The sequence below is a fragment of the Hydractinia symbiolongicarpus genome, chromosome 4 (genome assembly GCF_029227915.1).
Source record: "Hydractinia symbiolongicarpus strain clone_291-10 chromosome 4, HSymV2.1, whole genome shotgun sequence".
NCBI lineage: Eukaryota > Metazoa > Cnidaria > Hydrozoa > Anthoathecata > Hydractiniidae > Hydractinia > Hydractinia symbiolongicarpus.
In genome coordinates, this window is record NC_079878.1 from 14,305,802 (window position 1) to 14,328,998 (window position 23,197).

At 34.9% G+C, this 23,197-nt stretch overlaps 2 protein-coding genes across 2 annotated transcripts; one reads left to right on the plus strand and one right to left on the minus strand.

Annotated features, from left to right (window-relative positions):
• Nucleotides 1-3,301: 3,301 nt before the first annotated feature.
• On the minus strand, nucleotides 3,302-5,861 carry LOC130641488 (frizzled-2-like). The gene has a single exon (XM_057448301.1). It carries the CDS (start codon nucleotides 5,721-5,723, stop codon nucleotides 4,050-4,052), a length of 1,674 nt encoding a protein of 557 aa, XP_057304284.1. The 5' UTR covers nucleotides 5,724-5,861; the 3' UTR covers nucleotides 3,302-4,049.
• A 14,136-nt stretch (nucleotides 5,862-19,997) lies between these two features.
• On the plus strand, nucleotides 19,998-23,046 carry LOC130641489 (prostamide/prostaglandin F synthase-like). Its single transcript, XM_057448302.1, has 6 exons — nucleotides 19,998-20,138; nucleotides 20,222-20,426; nucleotides 20,882-20,933; nucleotides 21,100-21,163; nucleotides 21,682-21,844; nucleotides 22,207-23,046. Exons 1-6 carry the CDS (start codon nucleotides 20,091-20,093, stop codon nucleotides 22,278-22,280), a joined length of 606 nt encoding a protein of 201 aa, XP_057304285.1. The 5' UTR covers nucleotides 19,998-20,090; the 3' UTR covers nucleotides 22,281-23,046.
• The last annotated feature ends 151 nt before the right edge of the window (nucleotides 23,047-23,197 follow it).

The window sequence follows — 23,197 nt, forward strand, 5'->3', positions numbered from 1 at the left end:
TGACGATTGAAAACGAAACTAAAGGAACCCTGCAAATGAGATTGAAATCTGATTTTAAACATAATCAGTAAAATCTTGTCAGACGGTAGTTATCAACCTCATTCCCAACGTCTGTTGTCTCTTTTCCATAACCAGGACGGCAAGACGATGTCAGAAAAGATACAAGATGGCCTGAGGACGAGGTTGGATAGTTATAGTATCAGATGATGACGCTTTTATAGAACTCGTATTATTACTCATATTAGACTCGGTCAAAGTGCTCGTTCATAAGATTTCCTGTTAACACAAACAATCTATAACAACAGTCCTTAATCAACAGTTGTCATAACTGTGTCATTGAAAAACATTTGTCGGAAAGTTAATTACCACGACGTGAAGTTCCTTTTAGAATATGTTAACAGTATAAATAAATTAGTACCATTAAACTCACCGAAATAAGATATTGTGAGAACGTAATTATGACATTGAGAAGTAAAAATGCCATCGTAACGCAAGCGACGTATTTATAATTCTAGTGTCTTCTTTCTGACATCTTAAGATTTGGAGAATTTCTCACAGCTTATTAATGTTGCTTTCTTTTATAACATTCTCTTAACTCGCAGCCATTTTTGTATGCACGAGATGGATAGATCTGCATATACAGCTATTACGCATTTTCAGCGCCTGACGAAAGTAGCCTCCAGTCAACGGAATTAACAAAATTTGTATCAATTTTTTGGCATAGAAACTTGGTACAAAATTAAACCTGCAAGGCACCGAAATTAATATTTTTAACTTATCAACTTGGCAAAAAAGAATTTAAAAAAAATTAAAACATGTGTCATCTAGTCCCTAGGACTTGTTAGGCCTTTTATATTTGGACAGTCAAATATAAATATAAAAAAAGCCTATCAACTTTAAACGGCCTAATAGAAACAAAAAAAAAAAAGCCTATCAAGTCCTGGGGACGAGGTTGAACAGGTGTGTATGTGGAATATGTACTAATGTAGAGTTGCTTTTCCGGTCTGTTTTAAGAGGTTTCTTCGACTTAAATTAGTTTGAATTATTACTCTCCGGAATACAATGGAATGTTTTAAAGTCGACTTTGACGATGTCTCTTTTCATGGGCGGGGTTGCATAGACAACAAAAAATAAATAAATAAATAAGATGACGAATGCAAGTTTGTTACTGGGCTATAAAACGAACTTTCGGAGTAAATTTTCTAGAATTTAGGATATGCTTTGTTTTCACTTACAATTCTCGCAGGAAGTGTACATGCCTGTCCTTCCGGAATGTTGACAGAACGCCGTCAGAGATCATGAAGTTTTAATGAACTTTTGAACTGTTGATACTTGTATGCTTAACATCCCTTCTTCGAAACAAACAAATAGGAAATTTTCAGGTTAAATGCAGACAGCTGTTTACGCAATTCTTCCATTATAATTCTTTTTTGATTTTCCGGAGTCAAGCAAAACAACAAAAAATATAGAAGGATTAATTAACTAGTACAAGACTACTTTTTTGAATTAAGCCTTTGTCTACAAAAATTATTCCATAAAAAAATTTCCACACCCAATTTGCAAAAGCAAAGAAGACAAAAATTCGATTTTTTATTCCTCGTGAAAGCTTCTTTAAAAAAGTTTGTTTGCAATCGGATTAGCTGAATTAAACGCAAATAGGTTGCTTGGTGTCTAAGCCGCTAACGCTTACAGACGGCCTCACTGTCAAAAAAGGTAAAAAGAAAGGAGGTTGGGAAAAATATTTAGTCAGAATTGCAAAAAAAATTCGAAAAACTACCTGCTGTCATCCTTAAGACTTTTTCACAACATTTAGAGGTCCAGTTAGACGCGGCTGTAAGCCTTTTAACAAAGTAAAGGATTGTTCACCTCCATAAGTGGCATATTTCCCCGGGAAAATATTAAAGTAAATGCAAGCACGAAGTCATTTGGTTCCTGCTACATTTTAGAGGGAAGTTTAACTTACCTCCACCTAAATCAACCTACGTTAGTTTTTTAAAGATTTGAAAATAAGATTGTCCATCCCGTGGAAATAAGTTCTCCTTTCCAGATAAAAAAATTTCTGCGAATATGGAGATAAAACTTTCCTGAGATAATAAAGAGATAGAGATAAGTAAAGAATTACGTAAAACACCGAGTATTTCTCACGTAAATTTCTCAGATACTCACGAGATAAAAAAAGTGGCCGTTAATCTTTCGTTTCGAAAACTAATTCCGTGAAATTGAATGGAATTGCAATTACAGCAGTTAATAACAAAGCAGGAGTAATTAAGACAGCACATGACACTAACGAGCCGTCAAATTATGTCACTCAACAACTAATTATGCTAAAAAGGCGCCGAAATGGAACTTGTTTGTGAGATCACTATATGATAATTAGATTTTAATGTCGAATTGTCGAACGCTTCAAAAGATTAGCGTTCTTAATTGAAAAGTAGGAAACATGCATTACTGAAATTAATCTCACTAATTAAAACCTTCATGAGAATTAGTTATGACGAGTCCTCGATATGAAAGTGATTAATATCTTTTTTCGTTTCAACCTTCAACCATGGTACCTCCTTCAATTGTTGAAAATACAAACATTAATTAAAAAACTCAATAAGATTATCTTCGAGAGAGAAACATTTGGTTTCTTCTTTCCCTTTCCGTGGCGACATTTCTTCGATAAAAAAACTGTTCATCTAATAAAATAATCAAGCTGGCAAGTAAAGCTTACACAATACCAAAAGCCAAACTTCGCTACCCAAACTTTAAAAAAATCGACGTGCAGGGAAGCGCGTACTACATATCAGTTAATGTAAACAGTGAATGGTTATCTACCTTATTAGCCAAAAAATGTCGGAAAAAAGTTACGAAATTTTTCAAAGGTGATAAAAAATTTGTTAGACGAATGATGTATTAGAATACTTCACTTAAGAACTTTAATTGTTAGTAACAAAAACTGTCAGAGTGACAGAGGTGACGGAATTTTCTCCAGACTACGGATAATTTGTTCAGTTGCACATTTTTTTCGTTTGATAAATTAGCTTCCAAACAAACTTTCGGAAATCATGCTGGTGCGAAAATTCAGTACTAAAAATCAGACCATGCTTTTAAAAGCTGTCAAATAGCTTAACCTCTCAGGGTTATGATATTCTCACTTATGTGATGAGTAATATATATCATATCAACCAGTAGGCATAAACATATAAGTTTATTATTTTAGCTACAGAACACAGTTGAGGACTAAGATAGCTTAGGATGAAACGCACGACGCTTAAATATGATATAACAACAAATAAATAATTGAAAAAACATCACCTCACACGTTTTAAATTCTATTTGAAATCGATAAAAGTTAATTCATAAAAATGGAGACAAGTTGAAAAAAACACATGGATAAAAGGATAAAATAAACATAAATATTTCATGAAATGCTGTTTACACATATGGCATTTGAAAGTTTAAATATATATTGCAGTTTGTTGTTGTAAATTTGAATAAAAAAATTCAGAACATGGGACTCCTTTATAAAACAGAAGAAGACTTGTAGAAAAAGAAACTTAACAAAAAGTGTTATTTCACAACAAAAATGTTATAACACACAAGTATCCACAGTAAAAAAATAGTAAAAATGAAATTGCCAAACAATTGAAGTTCTAATATGCATGAGTATGCATGAGATATAACCTAACATCACACCTGTTGTCAAATTTGTTGACAAAGCTCCCCCTATTAAAAAAAAAAAAAATAAGTTATGAAAACATATGATCTGAAATCTTATATTTTCAAACATATATGCTAATTTGACAATGTAAAAGGTTCAAACTAGTTTTGAACACTTTATAATCCTGTTTACATAAAATAATTATCCTTTTTATTTTTTAAGAAACTTTTTAGTATCACCAATGATTAGGAAAATTGTCTATTGTCACAATAAATGTTCTTGATAACATTACTATGTAATATGGAAATGTTTTCTGGTTTTCCTAACTTCCCTAAACTTTAAGTAAACATTACTTCTAGCGAACAACACTTATCGCACATTATCATAGGTATGGTCAGGACATTTACGTCAAATTTGTTCTCGCGGTAAAGACAGAACCATCTTTAGACTCGTAGTATTGTCTTGGTACTCGCTGATGCAAGATCTTATTGTAATAAAACCTCCTCCAAGATTGAATAGTCTTGCCAGACCAAATCCAGAATCCACTTGTTATGCCCACCATAAGTAACATGAGATATTTAATCATAAACACAGCAAAATCTGGTCTGCTCTTTCCGCTGAATTCGAAACACACTTTCTCGTCACATTTGCCCAACATAGTAAGCCAAGCACTTATCCAAGAACTGTCCCATTCAATTCTATAGGTCTGCTCATAAAACAAGCATGCTATAACAATAATAGCAGGTAGCGAATACAATATGGAAAATATACCAATTCGTACCATTAATCTTGTCAGCTTTTCGGCACGCAACGAGCTGTCGTCCTTTAGAACTTTTCTGATTTGAATAAGTGAAATAAAACCAGCAAATAAAAAAAAAGATCCAACAACAAGGTACACAACTAATGGAGCCAGTACAAAGCCCCGTAAGGCATTCACATTTTTGCCACCAACAAAACATACACCTGCTAAAATATCACCATCAATTTGATTCATTGCAAGTACAGCAATAGTTTTGGCAGCTGGTATGGCCCAAGCCGCAGCATGAAAATATTGTGAACTGCCTTCAATAGCCTCATGTCCCCATTTAAGTCCGGCAGCCAAAAACCATGTTAGTGTTAAAATTACCCACCATATAGATGCTGACATTAGGAAGAAATATATCAACATAAACACAATAGTGCAAGATGCATTATCAGTTCCTTGGTTTAACAACTGGGTACCATCATCTGTTTTATGACATGCTATTGCATTATCAGAAACTGGTCCTGATATAAATGCAATTGCAACTATAAAATAACAGCCAGAAAGAAAAATTATAGGTCTTTCTGGATATCGAAATCTTGGCATGTCTACAATAAATGTTAATAGCGTAAAGGCAGTTGATAACATGCAGACCACTGACCAAAACAAAACCCAGTTCCGTGCAAAATCCTTCTCCTTGTGAGTAAAGTAAATTGGTGTACATAGGGAAGCACATTTCTCTGTTCCCATAAATTTATAGTGTTTCGTTTCTTTCTGCTGTTTAGCAGGACATCTATAGTCATCATATGAAGCATGTGTTGTATTATGAAAGGGGTTTACTGGTATACCACCAGTATTAATACCATTATTACCATTAGTGCCTGGCTCTTTAAACGGTTTGTCAACACAGAGTCTATTTTCAACTTTTTTGGGAAACCTGGAACACCTTAAGTATTCTGGCCAAGGAAACCCATATTGTGTCATTAGTTTAATACATCCTCTTTGAGCTCTTTCACAAACTTCTCTACAAGGTGGCAAAGGTCCAGACTCAAGGCAAACAGGCAAATAAACACTACAAAGAAAGAACTCAATTTCTTTCGCACATTGTATTTTTACCAGGGGCAAAAAATTATCTAATTCGGTACTAGCATCTTCCATATTTCGATGTTCTAATGAATTGGGAAACATGGTTGCATTGTACCCCAAATTCTGGCATAAACGTAATCCTCTATGTTTCAAGGAAACACAAGTTGTTTTCTGTCCAGCATGGGAGAGGTCCACTGTTGCCAACAGAACAATTACAAAAAAGAAAAGTTTTGTAAAAATAATCTCCATGGTTCTAGTATGCGTCCGGTCTTTCGATAATCTATATACACATACTTTGCAATGATTAGTACGTAAACGTCAAATCTTTAAAATTCATTCAAATCAAATCTTTTTTCATCTTCCGTTCCCAAACAGGCAAGTAAATCTGTTTACAAATCTTTCACATATGTTAATATAAAGATGAAGCACGTATGTCTTTACCTGTGGAGAATATGATAAGACAGTGAACGGCACGCCAACAGTTAAAATTATCAACAACTTTCCCACCCACAATTTCTTTATCTCCACTATTTAACGCGTCATTTTAACTCGAAAGGCTTCAAATAATGACTTTCATGGCTTATGATTACGCATGGTCTAACTGCCACTGAAAATCTCATTTCCTTACCTTAAACACATTGACGGGTTAATCTGGCCATTGATTAATATTGTTTTCCTGTATTTGAAGGTCATGCCTCCAGCATTAACTTTCATTTTCTTTGAAAACTGTTATCTCTTGAATGTAGTTGACCAGAGAAAGAATATCGTTCTCTCTTTCCTGCTTTCGCAATTACTAGGTATTGAGGGTTAGACTATAACTAGAAATTAAAAAAAAGGTTGCGAAGCATTACGCAAGTTGCAAGCAAAATTGAAACTAGCCAATAGTTGTCCCTAGTGCCCTTTGTTTCTCTCTGATATAATACGACGAAGTGCTAACATCTTACTGCAGCCGATATCTGGGAATACACCAACACTGAATATCATAGAAGAGAAAACCCTGGGAGAAAACCCATTGGAAACAAATTGGAAACGCACCAACCCGTCTTTTGACAGGCCGGCCTGTCTAAAGACGGGCCAGTTCTGCGTCCAAAGTTGGGCCGGTGTCCATAGTTGGGTCAGAACATTATACAAACTTTCCAACTCGAAATATTAAGAGAAAAAGCCGGCTGTTCTGCCCAGATAATAAACACTGCCTTGATTAAGTACGGCAGCCTGCCCGGTTAAGAACAGGGCAGAAAATACATAATTAGGGCAACATAATCAGGACTTATTACTCAAAGAAATATTATTTGGCACTTATAAAAGGAACATAATCAGGACATGCCAGTTTATATACGACAGTCTAATAATATTTGAGACTTATAGAAGAATTATAATCCAGGCTGACCGCTTTTATATCATTTGTCAACACTTCTGACAAGCAAATGGCCCTGGTGACAAAGTTGCTGTTGTTCTCAAATGAAACGAAGAGTAGTTTAAAATAAGAATTACGTCGAGACTTTTTTCTTTTGCCATGTCTAGTTTTTAGGGATGTTCTGTCATCCAGATTCACAAAAGTTCGAAGAAAATGCCAATTACAGCCTGCGGCCAGCCATTTATATCAGCGTTCATGTCACCACGACAACCAGTGCAAAAAACATAATTGGACCATGCGTACATAATCCGACTGCCCAAGTTGTAAACAGGCCGTTTTCGCAATCTGGGCAGAACAAGGCCAGCTTGACTTGGTATAAACTATGTATTTGTCTTAGGTCTGTAAAATACACGATAATTCAAATTAGCTGATAGCCGTTTTCTGATTGCTTGGTGTACTTCCCAGTCTTTCGCTTCCGGCAAACGGAAAATCGGGAAATAACGGGGGTCCAAAAGACGGGGGGTACAAAGCCTATTTATTGGCATTTTAGCTAACTTTTATTACAGCTGCTCGGTCCAAACTTATTTTTTCTAGTAGAGAAAAAAATAACCTACTTTTTTGCGAAAAAATATCAGTCATATTTCCTTACGCTGATTTTATATGTTTTTTTTTCTATCAAAAATTTGAGAATCTCGATAATTGTCTTGATATACCTCGCGTGTGGCAAACGTGCTCCACAATTTTGCTTCGCTCGCAAAGCTCAATTTCTTTGCAATAAGTTTGTGTTTTCCCTCAACTATATGTGACAATCGACAGGGAGAATTTGGAGACTGTGTTCTAACTTCACAGGGTCTCTCAAAGGAAAAGTGCTAACATCTCGTTTGGGACGGAAAATCCTATTACTACCCCAAAATTACTTTGACTCTATAGTGACAGCTCGTCTGGCGACAAGAAGGACCCAGGAAACACAGCGGGTTACAGGAATCGATGTCCACCACTATAGAGAAGGTAAGATATCCACTGCCTAATCACACTTAGGCCACCATCAAAAATATGTTATGTTCGCGTCCTGAAGACCTTGCAAAAATGAGTTGGTTTGTCGCGCGTATTTTTTCAGGGTATTTTTAGATCGGAGCAAGTGTACTCGTTCCAAGGGCCAAAAAACAATATAGCATCATTCAACATCATTTGAAGACCCTTTTCGGCGCCCTGTAAACTTTCAGTAGCCACAGAGGAGTACCCTAAAGGAATTAATTTTTATGGGAGTTTTTGTCAATTTTGCGAAAATTAGTTCTTGCGGATCTTTTTTTTTTAATGGTTTTGTTTTGCTCATGTTAATTGTGGTGGCAGAAGTACAGTTCTTTAGCATTGTGGTTAGATATACATTCGGTTTACCTTACCTTACCTATCTTGATTATTAATGGTTGCAGATAAGAACCTAACATCCCCCACACTGCACAAGTTCTCCAGATGTACTTTATAGCTTACAGTTACCCACCCTTCCAGCCTTTTTATATATTGATTTTCTTCACCTATTTTTTCTTTATCTTATGTCAATGAAACAATCTTTGTTTTGTTTATGGTTTTTTTTTATGTCTAAAGTTATGTGTAAAGTTCATGTGTCTGTTTTAATGTTTATGAGTGTACTGAGTCTCGTGTATAAAGGTTTTTGATTCATTCTATTTAGTTGTGTTCCTTAGGGACTGTTATGCATTGAGGCATATTGGTAATGGCCTTAGGTATGTGTGATGTCCGTACGTTCTTTACAGACATTACACTGGCGCTGCGAGTAAAAACAACTTAGAGTTTTACATTCTAATAACTCTTCAGACATTTTACTCCGTATTTACTGCTTCATTATTACGAACTATACTTTCATTCTACTGATATGGCGAAATTTGTTGATATCAAATGTCCGTCCACTTTTGATACCCACGGGGACCCAACCAGCCTTGGCACTTGCTGGAAGAAATGGCGACAAGGTTTTGATTCATATATAATAGCTGCTGGCATTACAGACAATAACCAGATGAAGGCACTACTTCTTCACTGTGGGGGAGAAGATCTCAGGGAGATCCTTGACACCCTTCCTGAAACAGACTTACCTGAGGAAACAAATGTATACAAAATTGCATGCACGAAATTGGACACTTATTTTCTCCCTCGAAAGAATAAACGTTATGAACGTCATGTTTTCGTACATATGTCCAAAAAGACACAAATGAATCAATTGCGCAATATGTTATACGTTTGCGATCCCTTGCAAAAACGTGTGAATTTCATGACACAGACGATGAAATTGAAAAATGCAATTCCCGTAAACTACGAAAACGACTCTTGAAAGAACACGACCTTACACTTTCGAAGTTGTGTGAAATTGCTGCAATCATTGAAGCTGCAGATCAAGCAGAGCAGTATAAAAACACACAACCTACTGACACTATTGTTAACGATGAATCTGACAACAATGGGGTCAACAGATTTTCAAATTGCACTCATCATATTCGCTTTCCAAAAAGTTCTATTTCAAGACAAACAGAGAAGAATCAAACATGTTACAGGTGTGGTAGCAAGCATCACCTTGCTAATACTTGTGAGGTAATAAAAGGAAAATAGAAAATAATGTTTGCAAATCGAGCCAGCGACAAGATAAAGTCAGATATGTAATCGCTGACAGCTCTTCTTCTGATGACGACTTTGTTTTTACACTTACCAATACTACACAATACATACCCAATCCAATTCAATGGTCATGTCATTAATGTCCTCATTGACAGTGGCAGCAATATCAATTTGATCAGTGCAGATATCTTAAAAAATCCCAAACAGCCACTTCAAGTGAGGCCTCACAACAGAAACGTCTATCCCTACAAATCTAAGGTACCAATTGCTATTATCGGCTATGTGTGGGCAACTGTTGAGTCCAATAACCACAACACTTCTGCAAAATTTGTTGTCGTACCAAGCTCTGACATCAATATTTTAGGTTATGATACTGCTTGTGCTTTGGATCTACTACGAGTTGGCCCAAATACTATGTGGTCAACCAAATTGAAATAACCAATCCCAGATTACATCAAATGCTGAGTGAATACACTGATCGCTTTGAAGGTTTGGGAAAGCTGAAAGATGTGGAACTACACATCCAGACTGATCCTACTGTATCACCCCTTGTTCAAAAAGCCCGTCGATTACCAATACTGATGCAGAAGCAGGTTGACAATGAGCTTGATAAATTACTTGATTATCATGTGGTTGAACCTGTTGAATCACCACCGACATGGGTGAACCCTCTTGTCATTGTCCCTAAGAAAGATTCCTCATCTACCAGCATGCGCATGTGTGTTGATATGCGTGCTGCAAATGCTGCTATTATTAGAGAACCATATCAAATACCTACTTTGGAGGAGTTGCTACATGAGCTAAATGGTTGTACCGTGTTTACGAAGTTGGATCTCAACAAAGGTTACCACCAAATCGCTCTAGATACAGAAAGTCGAGATTTAACTGCTTTCGCTACTCACCGTGGTATTTTCAGATATACAAGGCTCATTTTTGGTATGTCTTCTGCAGCTGAGCTCTATCAAAGAGAAATAGAGCATGCCCTCATTGGAATTCCTGGAGTGCGCAACATATCTGATAATATTATAATTGGAGGACACAATACTGAAGAACTGCTTGACCGCATGAATAAAGTATTTCAACGCCTACGTGAGAAACACCTTACAATTAACCGTGGAAAATGAATTTTTAAAAAGTGAACTCATCTACATGGGTCATAAATTGTCCGCCGAAGGTGTTGCACCTGATAAAAAAAAGATTCAAACAATAGTAGACTTAAAACCACCATCAAATGTCAAAGAAATGCGCTCATTCTTAGGCATGGTAACTTACTGTTCAAAATTCCTGCCTAACTTTGCAACTGTCACTTATCCATTACGTCAACTACTGCGAAAAGATTGCACATGGAATTGGTCCATTGAGCATCAGACTGCATTTGACAATTTAAAGTCACTGCTCTTGTCCAGTGATACATTGGCATATTTCAACCCAAATGCATACACAGAAGTAGTTACTGATGCTTCTCCAGTTGGTCTTGGAGCTGTCATTACACAAGGTCAACCTGTTGGAACTCTAAGACCACAAAGTTACGCTAGCCGATCATTATCTTCTGTTGTCACATGATACAGCTGAATTGAACGACAAAGCCTTGCTATTTTATTTGCCATAGAATGCTTTTGCATGTACTTATATGGTGTAAAATTCACAGTGAAGATCGACCATAAGCCATTGGTTACCATGTTCTCCTCAATCAACGAACACCTTCCACCACAAATTAAATGCTGGGTCATGAAATTGATACCCTACAATTATAATGTAAAATACCAGCCAGGTCAACACAATAGTCCTGATTTCTTATCACGTTCAAATCCATCACCCACCACCTGTAAATGCCATCGTCTAGCTGAAGAGTATGTAGGTTATGTACACAATTCACAATCTCCTACTGCAGTTACACCGTACCGCATTGCTCTTGAACAAAACAAAGACCCCAAAATTCATGCTGTTAAACTGCAAGTCAAATCAGAGCAGTTCATCAAATTCTACAAGTAGCACATAAAGGACACCAAGGAATAGTGCGCACGAAACAACGTCTTTGCAGTAAAGTCTGGTGGCCAAGTATGAATGTAACTGTTGAAGAATTTGTCAGCTCCTGCCATGGTTGTTAAGTCACGGCTGACCCCGAAGAAAAACACCAGTCATATTGACAGAAATTCCCGATGCTGCATGGCTTCTCATTGGATGTGACTTGTGTGGTCCTTTTCCAACAGGTGAGAATTTATTGGTATGTGTTGACTACTACAGTAGATATCCCAAAGTTGAGATAATTTACAAAACTAATGCAACCAACAAACACAGAAGCTCCGTAAAATATTCTGTCGTTATGGTGCTCCTGAAACCATAATCACCGATAATGGTCCACAATTTCGAAAAAAACAAGTATTTAAATCTCTTATGAAAGAATTTGGAGTTAAGCACCGCAAAGTAACTCCATACCGTCCCAAAGCAAATGGTGAGGTTGAACAGTTTAACCGCACCATGAAGAAAACTATTCAAGCTGCCATTGCTGAAGGCAAAAACTGGCGCACTGTGCTTAAAAATTTTCTGTTAGCATATCGAACAACACCGCATGCTACTACTGGTATCGAACCTGCTGAATTGATGTTTGGACGCATGATCAAGGATAAACTTTCCAATTATAACAATGGGACTCAAAAGAATTCTGTTAAAGTTAGAGATCGTCAACGAAAACAGAAAATTGCAACATATGAAAATCAACGAAATCATGCCAAAGCTCACCAACTTAAACATGGTAATACTGTACTTGTTGCTGATCAAACTCAACATCGCAATAAATTCACCCCACATTGGAAATCAACACCGCACTCTGTTTCTGCAGTCAAAGGTAACGCAGTCTTCCTGCAATGTGGCAACAAACCTACAATATTTCGTAATTCTGCACATGTAAAACCTTACCGCATTAGATCTCACTCTCATCAGAAGGAAAGAGGTGTGTTTACCATGAGCACTGAGTCCAGTACTGATGATGACTTTATTTTACCAGCAGCAATATGTCATAACAGAGAACAACAGTCAGGCACTGATACAACAACAAACAAGGAATCGGATGATCAAACCATACCATACCAAGAATCGGATTCTGAGGAAGATCTATTTATTCCTGAACCAATGAACAAACGTATAAGAAAATCTCCTGCACATCTCACTGATTATGTGATGAACTAAACATTTACAAACTATATTTATCTAAAACATTCTGTTCAACAAGTTAGAACTTGCCTATATGCTTTCATTTACTTAGTTTATTTAGTGGTAGGGGAGAGATGTGATGTCTGTTTGTTCCGCTCCGCAATCATATCTCCGTCCATATCCACTCTGCTCTGACTATTTTGTAAGGCTAAGAGTTATAGCTGGAAATATTCAATATGGCGGATACCATATTATAAAACTGTGTTGTTTACTGATTAATACCGTACGTTCTTTACAGACATTACAGTATGTCTCAAGGGACATATATATGTTTTTTGCATTTTTGCAGTCAGTTGGAAATTAGTCTTCATACTAGTAAGACATGACAAAAATTGTTTCTGTCATATTTGTTCATTCTTGGTGTTGACCAAGTATTTGTTCATTCTTGGTGTTGACCAAGTATTTGTCATTCTTGGTGTTTACCAAACACATTTGTTCTTGTTGCTGCACTGCATAAGTTAGGCATAAACTTTACCAGTAAGTTTATATTTATTATTAGATATTATATAATTTATATAGTGCCATCCTGTTGCATTTTCTGGTCACACTTAGACTATAGTTTGTTTTGGTCAGCCATTTTGCCACACCCCTTTTTGGGCTGATCAAATTTTAGTTGTGGTTAGTGTAACCAGCCCCTTTTTGTTTTCTCTGTGTGCGTGTTTCCACCCTGTTGCTTTCGTTTGTTTTTCTATGCTTATTATTTCTTTATATTAGTTATTGTATAATTATTTTAGCTGTTGAAAACAAGTACGAGTTATGTTAAATTGTGTCTCTTACTTTGGCAGCAACAATCAACACGCGTATAAAGAGTCGAATCAAAATGGAAATATCATGGATGTCTCCAATGCAACTAAAGACAACTGCATCACAACTGTTATGGGAGCACACAGCGCAACACAACCAGACAAATTGCTTGTGCCTCAAGGTTTCCCTGGTATTTCTTTTGGCTTATGTTATGTCTGGGTTTTAGTCCAGAGGTAAAAACAACGAGTCTGTAGGTAAGACTCTAATTTAATTAGTAAGTGTGTTGGTCCTCCTTCTTCAGCCCTTTAGGCAAGTAATGTGTTGATACAAGTTATTGTAGGAACATTGTAGAATAAAAACACTAGTAATTAGCATGTGCCTGACGCTCAGGACATGTTGATGCACCTGACGCTCAGGGCATCTCTAGTGTAGTCATTATGTGAATAGGAAACTGCGCCTGACGTTCAGGGCATGTTGAAGCCCCTGATGCTCAGGGCATCTCTCATACACCTGACGCTCAGGGTATTAAATGTATATATTTTTCTGTTTTTTTTTCAACTTGCTGACTCGGGTTTTTATTACCAAAAGTGAGTCGGTCGGAGGATGCGAACATAACATATTTTTGATGGTAGCCTTATTTGATCCTTCACAGTTTGAAGCACACACACTGCTTGCCCATAGAGTCAGCGGACAACAAGAAGGTTTTGCTTTAATTTTAAGGTTTAATTGCTTTCACACCAGACACAACATACATTGCCATAACTCCATGTATCATTCACCACACTATTATCACATTTATACGAGGGTGTCGACTTCCTGGAAACGTCGCAAAAGCCATGGTGGTTGTTGGACGACTACCAGCTTTTTAAAAAAACTGAAAATTTTGCCCGGTAAAACCCGAATCAATTACCATACCATGTATAATTTATTCTTGTAAAGTTGAATAGTAGAAAAGAACTGTTTTTATATCATTTATTTGATTACCAGTTGTAATAAAATTCACTTTCCTTCTTCTCGACAAAATTTAAATAAGAACAATGAGCTTGTGCGCATTGTGTTTCGGGTGGTTTTGGACAGGCCCAGGCTTTTCCGGGGGGCTACAGATGAGAACCTTGGAAAAATATATAAGGCGTTTTTGGCGAGTCAGCATCCTCTTACATTTAGTTTGCCATTTCATGTAATCTACATAGCCACACGCTTTGCAGAATCCACATTAAACTCCAGCCATTCAGATCATCATTGTCTAACAAATGATCTTGCATGTTTTCTACAAAAACATGATGAGCACGCTAGCAAATTTAAAGGCTTGTGTGTCCATATAAAATTTGAGGCTCTCCAAATCAAGGAAGCCGACAGTGAATTGAGCGAAGATGGAAACAGTGGTTGGAAAGCAAAAGTGCTGTCTGACAGGGCATCACGAATCCCACTACTGAACAATCAATAAAAAGGGAGCACTACTCACCATGGGAGGACAAAATCTGAGAAGTCAACTTTGGCAACTGCAGACCAATCGAGCATTCAACACAAACACACATTGACACAAAACTTTACGAAAAAAAAAGTGCAACCACTGGATAACAAGACTGATGACAAAATCCACAACTGTGAGTTTGACGAGACAAATGCTGATGAGGCTATTAAACTTGTGATCACCCTCCACACCACATCAGAAAATCTTCAAATTTTGGAAGTGTCTTCCCACTCATGAAAGGCACGATTAGTTGTTGGTCAATTCGACAGTTCGGTTTTGTATCCTGACGTTTTAACCACTAACTCACAACCAGTGGATGCCACGGTATATAGGCTGCACAATCTAAATCTGCTATCATTGAAAACATCTACAACCACTTCAGCGCTGCTTTTAAAGCAGCCCTTAAAATTAGATTTTTTACAGTGGCAATAAAACTGCCGACGTCAGATACATTTCAACTGATTTGCGTCGGCATTGCGTCAGCAATATTTTTTGTAGTGAAATTTTTCAGCTGGCAATAAATTTCGTTATTCACCTTTTATTAGGGCTAGACCCCTCATAAGTTCTGGATGGTGAACTTCGTCAGTTTAATACAATAGTTCACTGCCAACTGGCTCTTTATGTTTCGAGATGAACTCATTTGGTTAGGGCATTATTATGTTGTATATCGCAGAAGTCGCCTGTGACATGCTTCGAATATGCTTGTCACCGGCACAGTTTAACATGAAGCAAAACTGTACAGGAGACTCAATTGTTAGAGTCTTCACAGAACATCTGTCCTTACAAAACCGAGAGCAGGGCTGACTTATGCTATGTTATGTGGGAGAAAGAACTTCTGGACTTCTTTTTAATATGATATACAATTTTTTCGATTATTATCACAAATCGAATGACACCACAGTATCTCTGTAGCCTAAATGATTTTAGTTAGTTGTAATGGCCTAACTTACTAAAAATCGAATGTAATTATTTTGTAGTCGCAATAAGTAGGAGTAGCTCAAACAAAACCAAAATGTTATTTAAAAATTTCACAACAAAATTACGTCGCCGATGCAACTATGGTATGTATCTTCGTATTTTACGTCGGCAATTATGTCAGCAGTGCCGAATGCCGACGTTAATTTTAAAGGCTGTTAAAGGCATTGAGAAGCACAGAAACCCACAAGCCAAGCTCCTGATAAGCCTTCTTTTTAATACCAGGCCTTTTCATGATTGGCTGTGGTGGTGAAAAATCAAAACTTTTGGATATAGTTCAGGATGGCAAGTTGTTTACTTGCTGTTTTGATCTTAGTTTTTAACAAATGTTGGTAATATAATTTCGACTGCCATATTGGAAGAATTAAGGATAAAAGTATATAGACAGAATTAGTAGTAGTGTGACAAAAATTATGAATATTTATTGATATTAATGTAGCGGTATGGTAAATTACACCTCTTCTGTATAAATCACTTTCTTTCAACTTTCCTTTAAAAAAACATGAAAGTATGTACTTGTTAACAAAAGTTTGTTCAACAATATGTTATAACAAAAAAAATTGAAATGTTATAACATATTATAAATGTAGTTAAAATTCTTAAAAAGTTGGTGTGGCCAACTGTAAAGGGCTTAGTCTCAAAAGTATACAAGTTCTCAGAAAAAGAATATGTCCACATGTTAACCATAGTCTAAATTTAAATCATGTCTCATTTTTTTCTCAACTTAAATTGTTTTAAAAATATGACGTAGATTTCATTTTTTTCTTTTTTAATTACATTTGCATTAAAATTTTCTGACCAAAAATTAAAACAAGACACATAGAGATCAACCAATGGTGAAACCAGTAAACGAAGATTTCATGATGTCATCTAATTTATTTTTGAGACAGATCTCTTTTAAGTAGAGTAGGTAACCGACAATTATATAAAAAAATATTCACAGATTTTGTTTTTTTCTTTTGACCTGTGAAGAAATTAAAAAGAAAATAATGTTAATGATTATTTAGTTATTAAAAAAATAACTTGTAGAACTTTTATTTAACTCTTAACACATTTTTATAAATATGAAAAGTAAAACAAATAATTCTCAAAGCATCTTTTTTTGATATGATATTTTTACTTATATCAGGGAGTTAAAGTGGAAAATTGGATACAAATGTTCAAAAACAGGACATGTAATAATTGAGAAAAACGTCAAAAGCAATACAAACATTGCAAAAAAAGTGAGGGAAACCAAAAAGCATTTTTTTTCTTTTCAGAATTAGCTCAGATCTCTTGTTATCGCAATAAATTATTTTGATCAGACCAAATATCCAATACTTTTTCATCCAGCACATTTTGTTTCAATTCAAATTTTACTTGTTTATTTTTCTTTTTTTTTTGTCATAGTTTTAAATGGATTCTAAATGAATTTTTTAGTAAACGTGAGTCATAACTCATTTCGTGCAGAAAAGATGTGATCACCAGAGAAAAGACGAAGTAGAGTGTTTTGTAACACTGAATTTTTCAATTTTTAGGAAACATTTTAGGATAAAAACTTGTTCATTGGAGAGAGCAGTTTGAAAGGTAAAATGTTCCTAAAAAGGAATAATTAACCTACCTATGTTTACCTATGTTTACCTAGTTTATTTAAACTTCATTATAACTTAGATTATAATTATTTTTTTAAAAAAAATTACCCAGTTTTTTATTCTAGGAAGATGTTATAGGTCAGATGATGTACTGCCCAGCTATGTATCGTTATTATTGTCACACTCCCCCACCATTATGCTTTTATTTTTCTATTTAGTATACAATAAAAATAAACATATTTTTGAGTAACCCCAGTGTACTCAGTAATCACAAATTGGTAATTGTTTCGGTGAGTCTGTTCAGATTTAAATTAGATTCATCTATATATAATTAAAACTTTCTAACTTTCTTAGACCGTCAGGTTAAGTTATTGTGGTAAATCGATTGATTATTAAGCATATGTTAGGGAGTGCTGCCTAGCTTAACTGGCAAAATATGTTATTGCATTGCAACAACATGTGTGTTTAAATTCCAAAACTCAAGCATAATACAAATATTTTTTATAATAATCCAATCAGTTTTGTCTAACAAGAGCACCCTGCAAAAAATAATTTTTACATAAAGTTTTTTAAGCTTTGCTTTTCAGTTACAAATAATTGACAATACCCAGAGTTATACCTGACATAGGATAAAAATCTGGCAATAATACAGACATAATATTAATAGCTAGTTATTCACAGTACGTTTTTTAAAATTAAAAAAAAATTATCTGTAGCTGCAAATGTAACTTTCTTAAAGGCCATAAAATAAAGGCTTAAGAGTACTTATGAGTAAGCCTGCTTTTACCTTGACTTATTGCATTGCTCTTGTTACAATTTTGTTGAATATATCACATGATGAAGATCAATATTCAGCCTAATACTACCAACCCAATATGCTCAGGATAGCAAAATCATAATGTTATTTGCAGTTGTTTAAAAAACAAAAGAATAACAAACCAAGGATTTTTTTAAAGGATGCAGTAACCCCTTTTCACACACACTCAGTATATCTTATATAATAATGAATAAACACACAAGTCTCTGACTCATGTGTTTATTTTTTCCTTGAAGTCACCAAAAATGCATGTCTCAAATGCTAATCCACAGATTAAACATTACAATGTCAAAAACATTTAACATCAACCTTTAAATTCACAAAGCCATTATATTGCACTTATAACCATGGATTAGAAAAAAACCAAGTCTTGTAGCTACACAACATCTTATCCAAGAAGAAATTGGGGTTTTGGAAACCTGAGAATAAAGATTGCAACACTCACAGCTACTCTCACGTAAGCTGCCATGCAACTGCAGTGAATGCACCATACTCAACCTGCAATATCCTGTCAAATGCCTTACAAACAACTATTGTCTTTGTTTACATATGTTAACTACACCTAGATCTAAAAAAACTTCTGCACACATTCACTGTTTACCTTTCGTTCCCTAAATCACTCACCATAAAGATCAGAGGTTCTGTGCATGTCATGGCATACTTCATTTAACAAAGCTGCTGTTCTTAATTTGATTGTGTCTAATAGAAATAAAGGAACCCTTTTTTACACAACAAGGAATTATAATTTTTAAATTTATACATTCACAATCGGCAGCAACACAAATTAACTCACAACCTTAAGTCACAAAAGCAAAGCTTGATAACAAGATACTTCATCTTTAACAGTTGTCAACGAGGTAGAAAGCCCACATTCTTGATTGATATCAGTCTTACTTATTTAGATTTTTCTTTTAATATACCTTCTAATTTCTAAATAATCTCCATCTGAGTGGATTTGCTTTTATGTTATTGTAGATGCTTTTTTGATATTTGAGTTGAATTCTTAAAAACAATGTCTAAAATTTCAGAGAATATTGGTATTTCTAAGCCTTGCTGGGAGCAAAATAAACTGTCCTTTTATTTCATTAATGTTAATATCTACCATCTGTAAAAGATGAAATCAGATTGAAAGAAATGATTTCATTGAATTATCTAAGTAACAAGCTTATGTTGTTGCATGCAATATGGCAACTGTATACACAGTTTGTAGTATAATTTTTACAATTTTATCAACATTTTTAATACTTTAAACCATGGAACTACTTTGTCAATCCTCGAATTACAACCTACTTATATCCTGATGGTCTGCAAATTATGACCATTGAGATATAAAAGGTAATAAATATAGTGGTGGTGTGAGAAAGTTGATGTTACTAATAATGTTTTTGTTGTTATAATAATGTTTAAACTTTTAAACGTGAATGTCTAAGAACGCAAAGAGGTTGTTTAAAAATATTAAAAGACTTGTTAAACAATTTTTAAGCTCTACAAAATATGATTATCAATATTTATCACTTAGGATTTCCTTTAATACTTTTGTTTTGTGCTATGGTTGGACAGATTTAATGACCTTCTTTAAATCGAATCTTTTTTTACACAGGCTAGTTGAGCCATACCGGATATTATAAAAGTGTGAATTGATCCTTCTGCTTGATGTTTAGACTTTCCACCACTTGCTCCTGCAAACAGAAATATAAGCTATGATTATAATTATATACTTTCAACTGCTGTCATTTTTAAGAATTTAGTGGAGTGTAATGTAGTGTGTTTTACGACCTTCTTTGTCGAAATTATTTTCTTTGTACAAGTGATTATAAACTATGTTAATTATAGATAAAAAATATAGTATAAGATGGAAGCCGCAGCAAATAACTTAGTAAAAAGCGTGGTAACAGGAGAGGTAAGCTTGAGAGTTGTTTAGAATTTATTTTCTTATTATTAATCAAATACTTCTAAAACAAAACATCATCTTTTATTTTCCAGCTTGTGACTTTAGGATCATTATGGGCGGACAAGAGCGTAGTTCTAGCACTATTGAGACGCTGGGGATGAAAGTTGTGCCGCACCTGGGCAGCAGAACTGAGCACATTAAAACCTCAGTTAGATGCCCATGGTGTCGGCTTAGTTGCTGTTGGTCTTGAGGAACTCGGTATTGAGGAATTTGTTCAAGGAAAATTTTTTAAAGGAGGTTGGTAAATTAATTTGAGAACAAGCAATAATAAGTGTTTTCTATTAATGTGGAACAGATAGTGTTAATGTCAATAGCATGCATAGGGTAGTCATCCACCCCATCTATTTAAAGACAGTTCCCTTGTATGTCCTTCTTCTCAAACCCTCCTCTCTGCTAAAATATTTTCAACTTGCTATCGCCTAAAACAACATTGGCAGTCACCAAAGGCAACAGAGAAAATCTGCGAAACAATGTAAAATAGTCTTCTCTGATCTGTTTAACCTTCCTCTCCTTGATCCGCCATGTGCAACAATTTTTTATCTTCTTCAAGTGTGGCATTTTTAAGCACACTCATCCCTTGATGCAGGAAGAAAGGGAAGGGACACTAACATTGTGTCGTAAACCCTTGTTTACTGCCAATTTATACTAATTTATTGATACAAATTGTTCAGAATAACCTTATCACATTTTAGATCTGTATATTGACCAAAATTATGCAACATACAAAGCACTTGGATATGGAAGGTTAGTTTGTTTCGTATAAATATATGAGTGTAATAAAGACAACAGGATTTTTTAAGTAATTTAAATTTTTTTTTCTTTGACAAGAATGCTTGTCTATTTAACAGTTTTGTGCTTTTTTTTGTCAGAACATAATTCATCATTTTTTATTATCATTTTTGTTTTCTAGAGCATCTTTGTTAAGTGTACCTGGCTTGTTAGCTGCCAAAGAAACACGACAAGCAAATACTCGTGTATGTAATTTTATCTTATCTATTATGATAATTGGTTTTGCGAGCGTTAGAAATTTTTTGCAATGATTTAAGTGTAAAAAAGAACAAAGTATTTTAACAGTCTTAAAAAATACAGCGTTTGTATTTTTTAAAAAAAAGTTTTTAAAAAGTTTTAAAAATTTTTTTTACATCAATAGTCTAACATAACATAATTGATGGCCTGTAATTGCCCTTGGAAATTAATCATGTTGAGTTAAATTTTTTCTAACTTAACTCAATATAATTAGTTACTGCCAATGTTGTTTCAGGCGATAGCAAGTTAAAATTTTGTGGAAATTCAGCATGTTTTCCATTTTATCCTGGAGACGTCCCGTAATCTCAAACACTATTGACCTGTAAAAATAAGAATAATTTTTTATGGGTACCATCTAGTAGAAAAATATACGACGTAAGTTTTTCTTCTCCAAGTAAAATGGGCTTAAAAAAGTAAAATGCTTAAATTTGTGCAAGGCGATATATTTTTCTCTTTTTTTCTTCAGGGTAATGTCTTAGGAATAACAGGCAACATGAAAGGGGACGGTTTGCAAAAAGGTGGGACCAATGTTATTGAAAAGGGAGGAAGAATTTTACTGGCTTACCAACAAAAAGGCTTTGGTGATCATCCCAAGTTGGAAGATATACTCAATGCACTTGGAATAAAAGGTATGTGATAAATCATATTTAATATACATGCTTTTTTATAAGCAACATTTAATTGGCTTAGGTTTTTACACTAGCTAAGCCTAACTAATACTAGCAGTGCTGATATTAGCCGTGCTGAAACTAGCCGCACTAATACTAGCCGTGCTGATACTAGCCTCGCTGCAACTAGCCTCGCTGATACTAGCCGCGCTGATACTAGTCGCGCTATTACTAGTCGCGCTGATACTAGTCTCGCTGATACTAGTAGTGTGAATAATAGCCGCACTGACACTAGCCGAACCCATCTTTTTCTATTTGTATCGCAGAATTAAATGAGTAATATTCAGAAGTCATATGAGCATGCAAATCAAACCGTTTTTTAGGAGACGTTGATGGGGCTGGTGGAAGTGAAGAAACAACTACAAAAACTTGTAATGAAAACGCCTGCTCGCTTTAAAAGTTTGAGATAGAATTTAGGTGGATGTGTTTTTATCTCAAATTGGCATCTAATAAGATGTAAATATAATGTGTTCGCATGTGGACTGAGCTTTCCGCTGATGGAATTTTGCGTTTCTTGAATTTGTGTTAAATATTTTTTCTTATTTTCATCAAAATTAAACTTATATTCAGTGTTGATATTAATACTTGGAATTAATTTTCGCAGGCATTAAGTCTTGCCAATATATAGCATTTGGTAAAACCTGATTAAAAAAAATGAATGCTTGGGGAAAATTGATTTTTCAATTCTTGTTTTGTGAATAATACAGCCATTATGTTTTCTAAGCTTCTTTGCCGGTTTAGATTCACTTGCAAAGAAATCAAGCGCAAGCCAGGTTAACTGTCTTCTTTTTGTCTTCTTTTTGAAATCCATTCAACCATCTACGAAAATTATTGCTTGCCCAAATTTGCGTTGACCAGCCACAATAATACTCGCAACACTAAACTGGCCAGAATTAGTAGTTCCAAAATTAATTTCCTTCATGTATTTTTATTATCATCAGGTTATAATATGTTATATTAATCTATGTCAATTATGTTAGTTTATATTAGTTTATATTATCTTATGTTAGTTTATATAAGTTTATATTATCTTTATCTTATAATTGTTTTCATGTTTCCACCTTGTAGCTAATGAGTTATGAAACTTCAAGAGAAACATCTATTGATGTCTTGTAAGTTGATGTTGTATCATTCACAAGGTTAATAAATTGATGAGATACGAATTTTTGTTTTTTCCACAATGCACTGTAACCTGTCATTTAAAAGGTTTTATACAGGATTCAATGGATGTGTTTTTTCTTACATCTATGGTAACGGTGGATAGAATACTCTCTGAAATGTATTTTAACAAAGTTTAACCAAGTTTAACCAAAA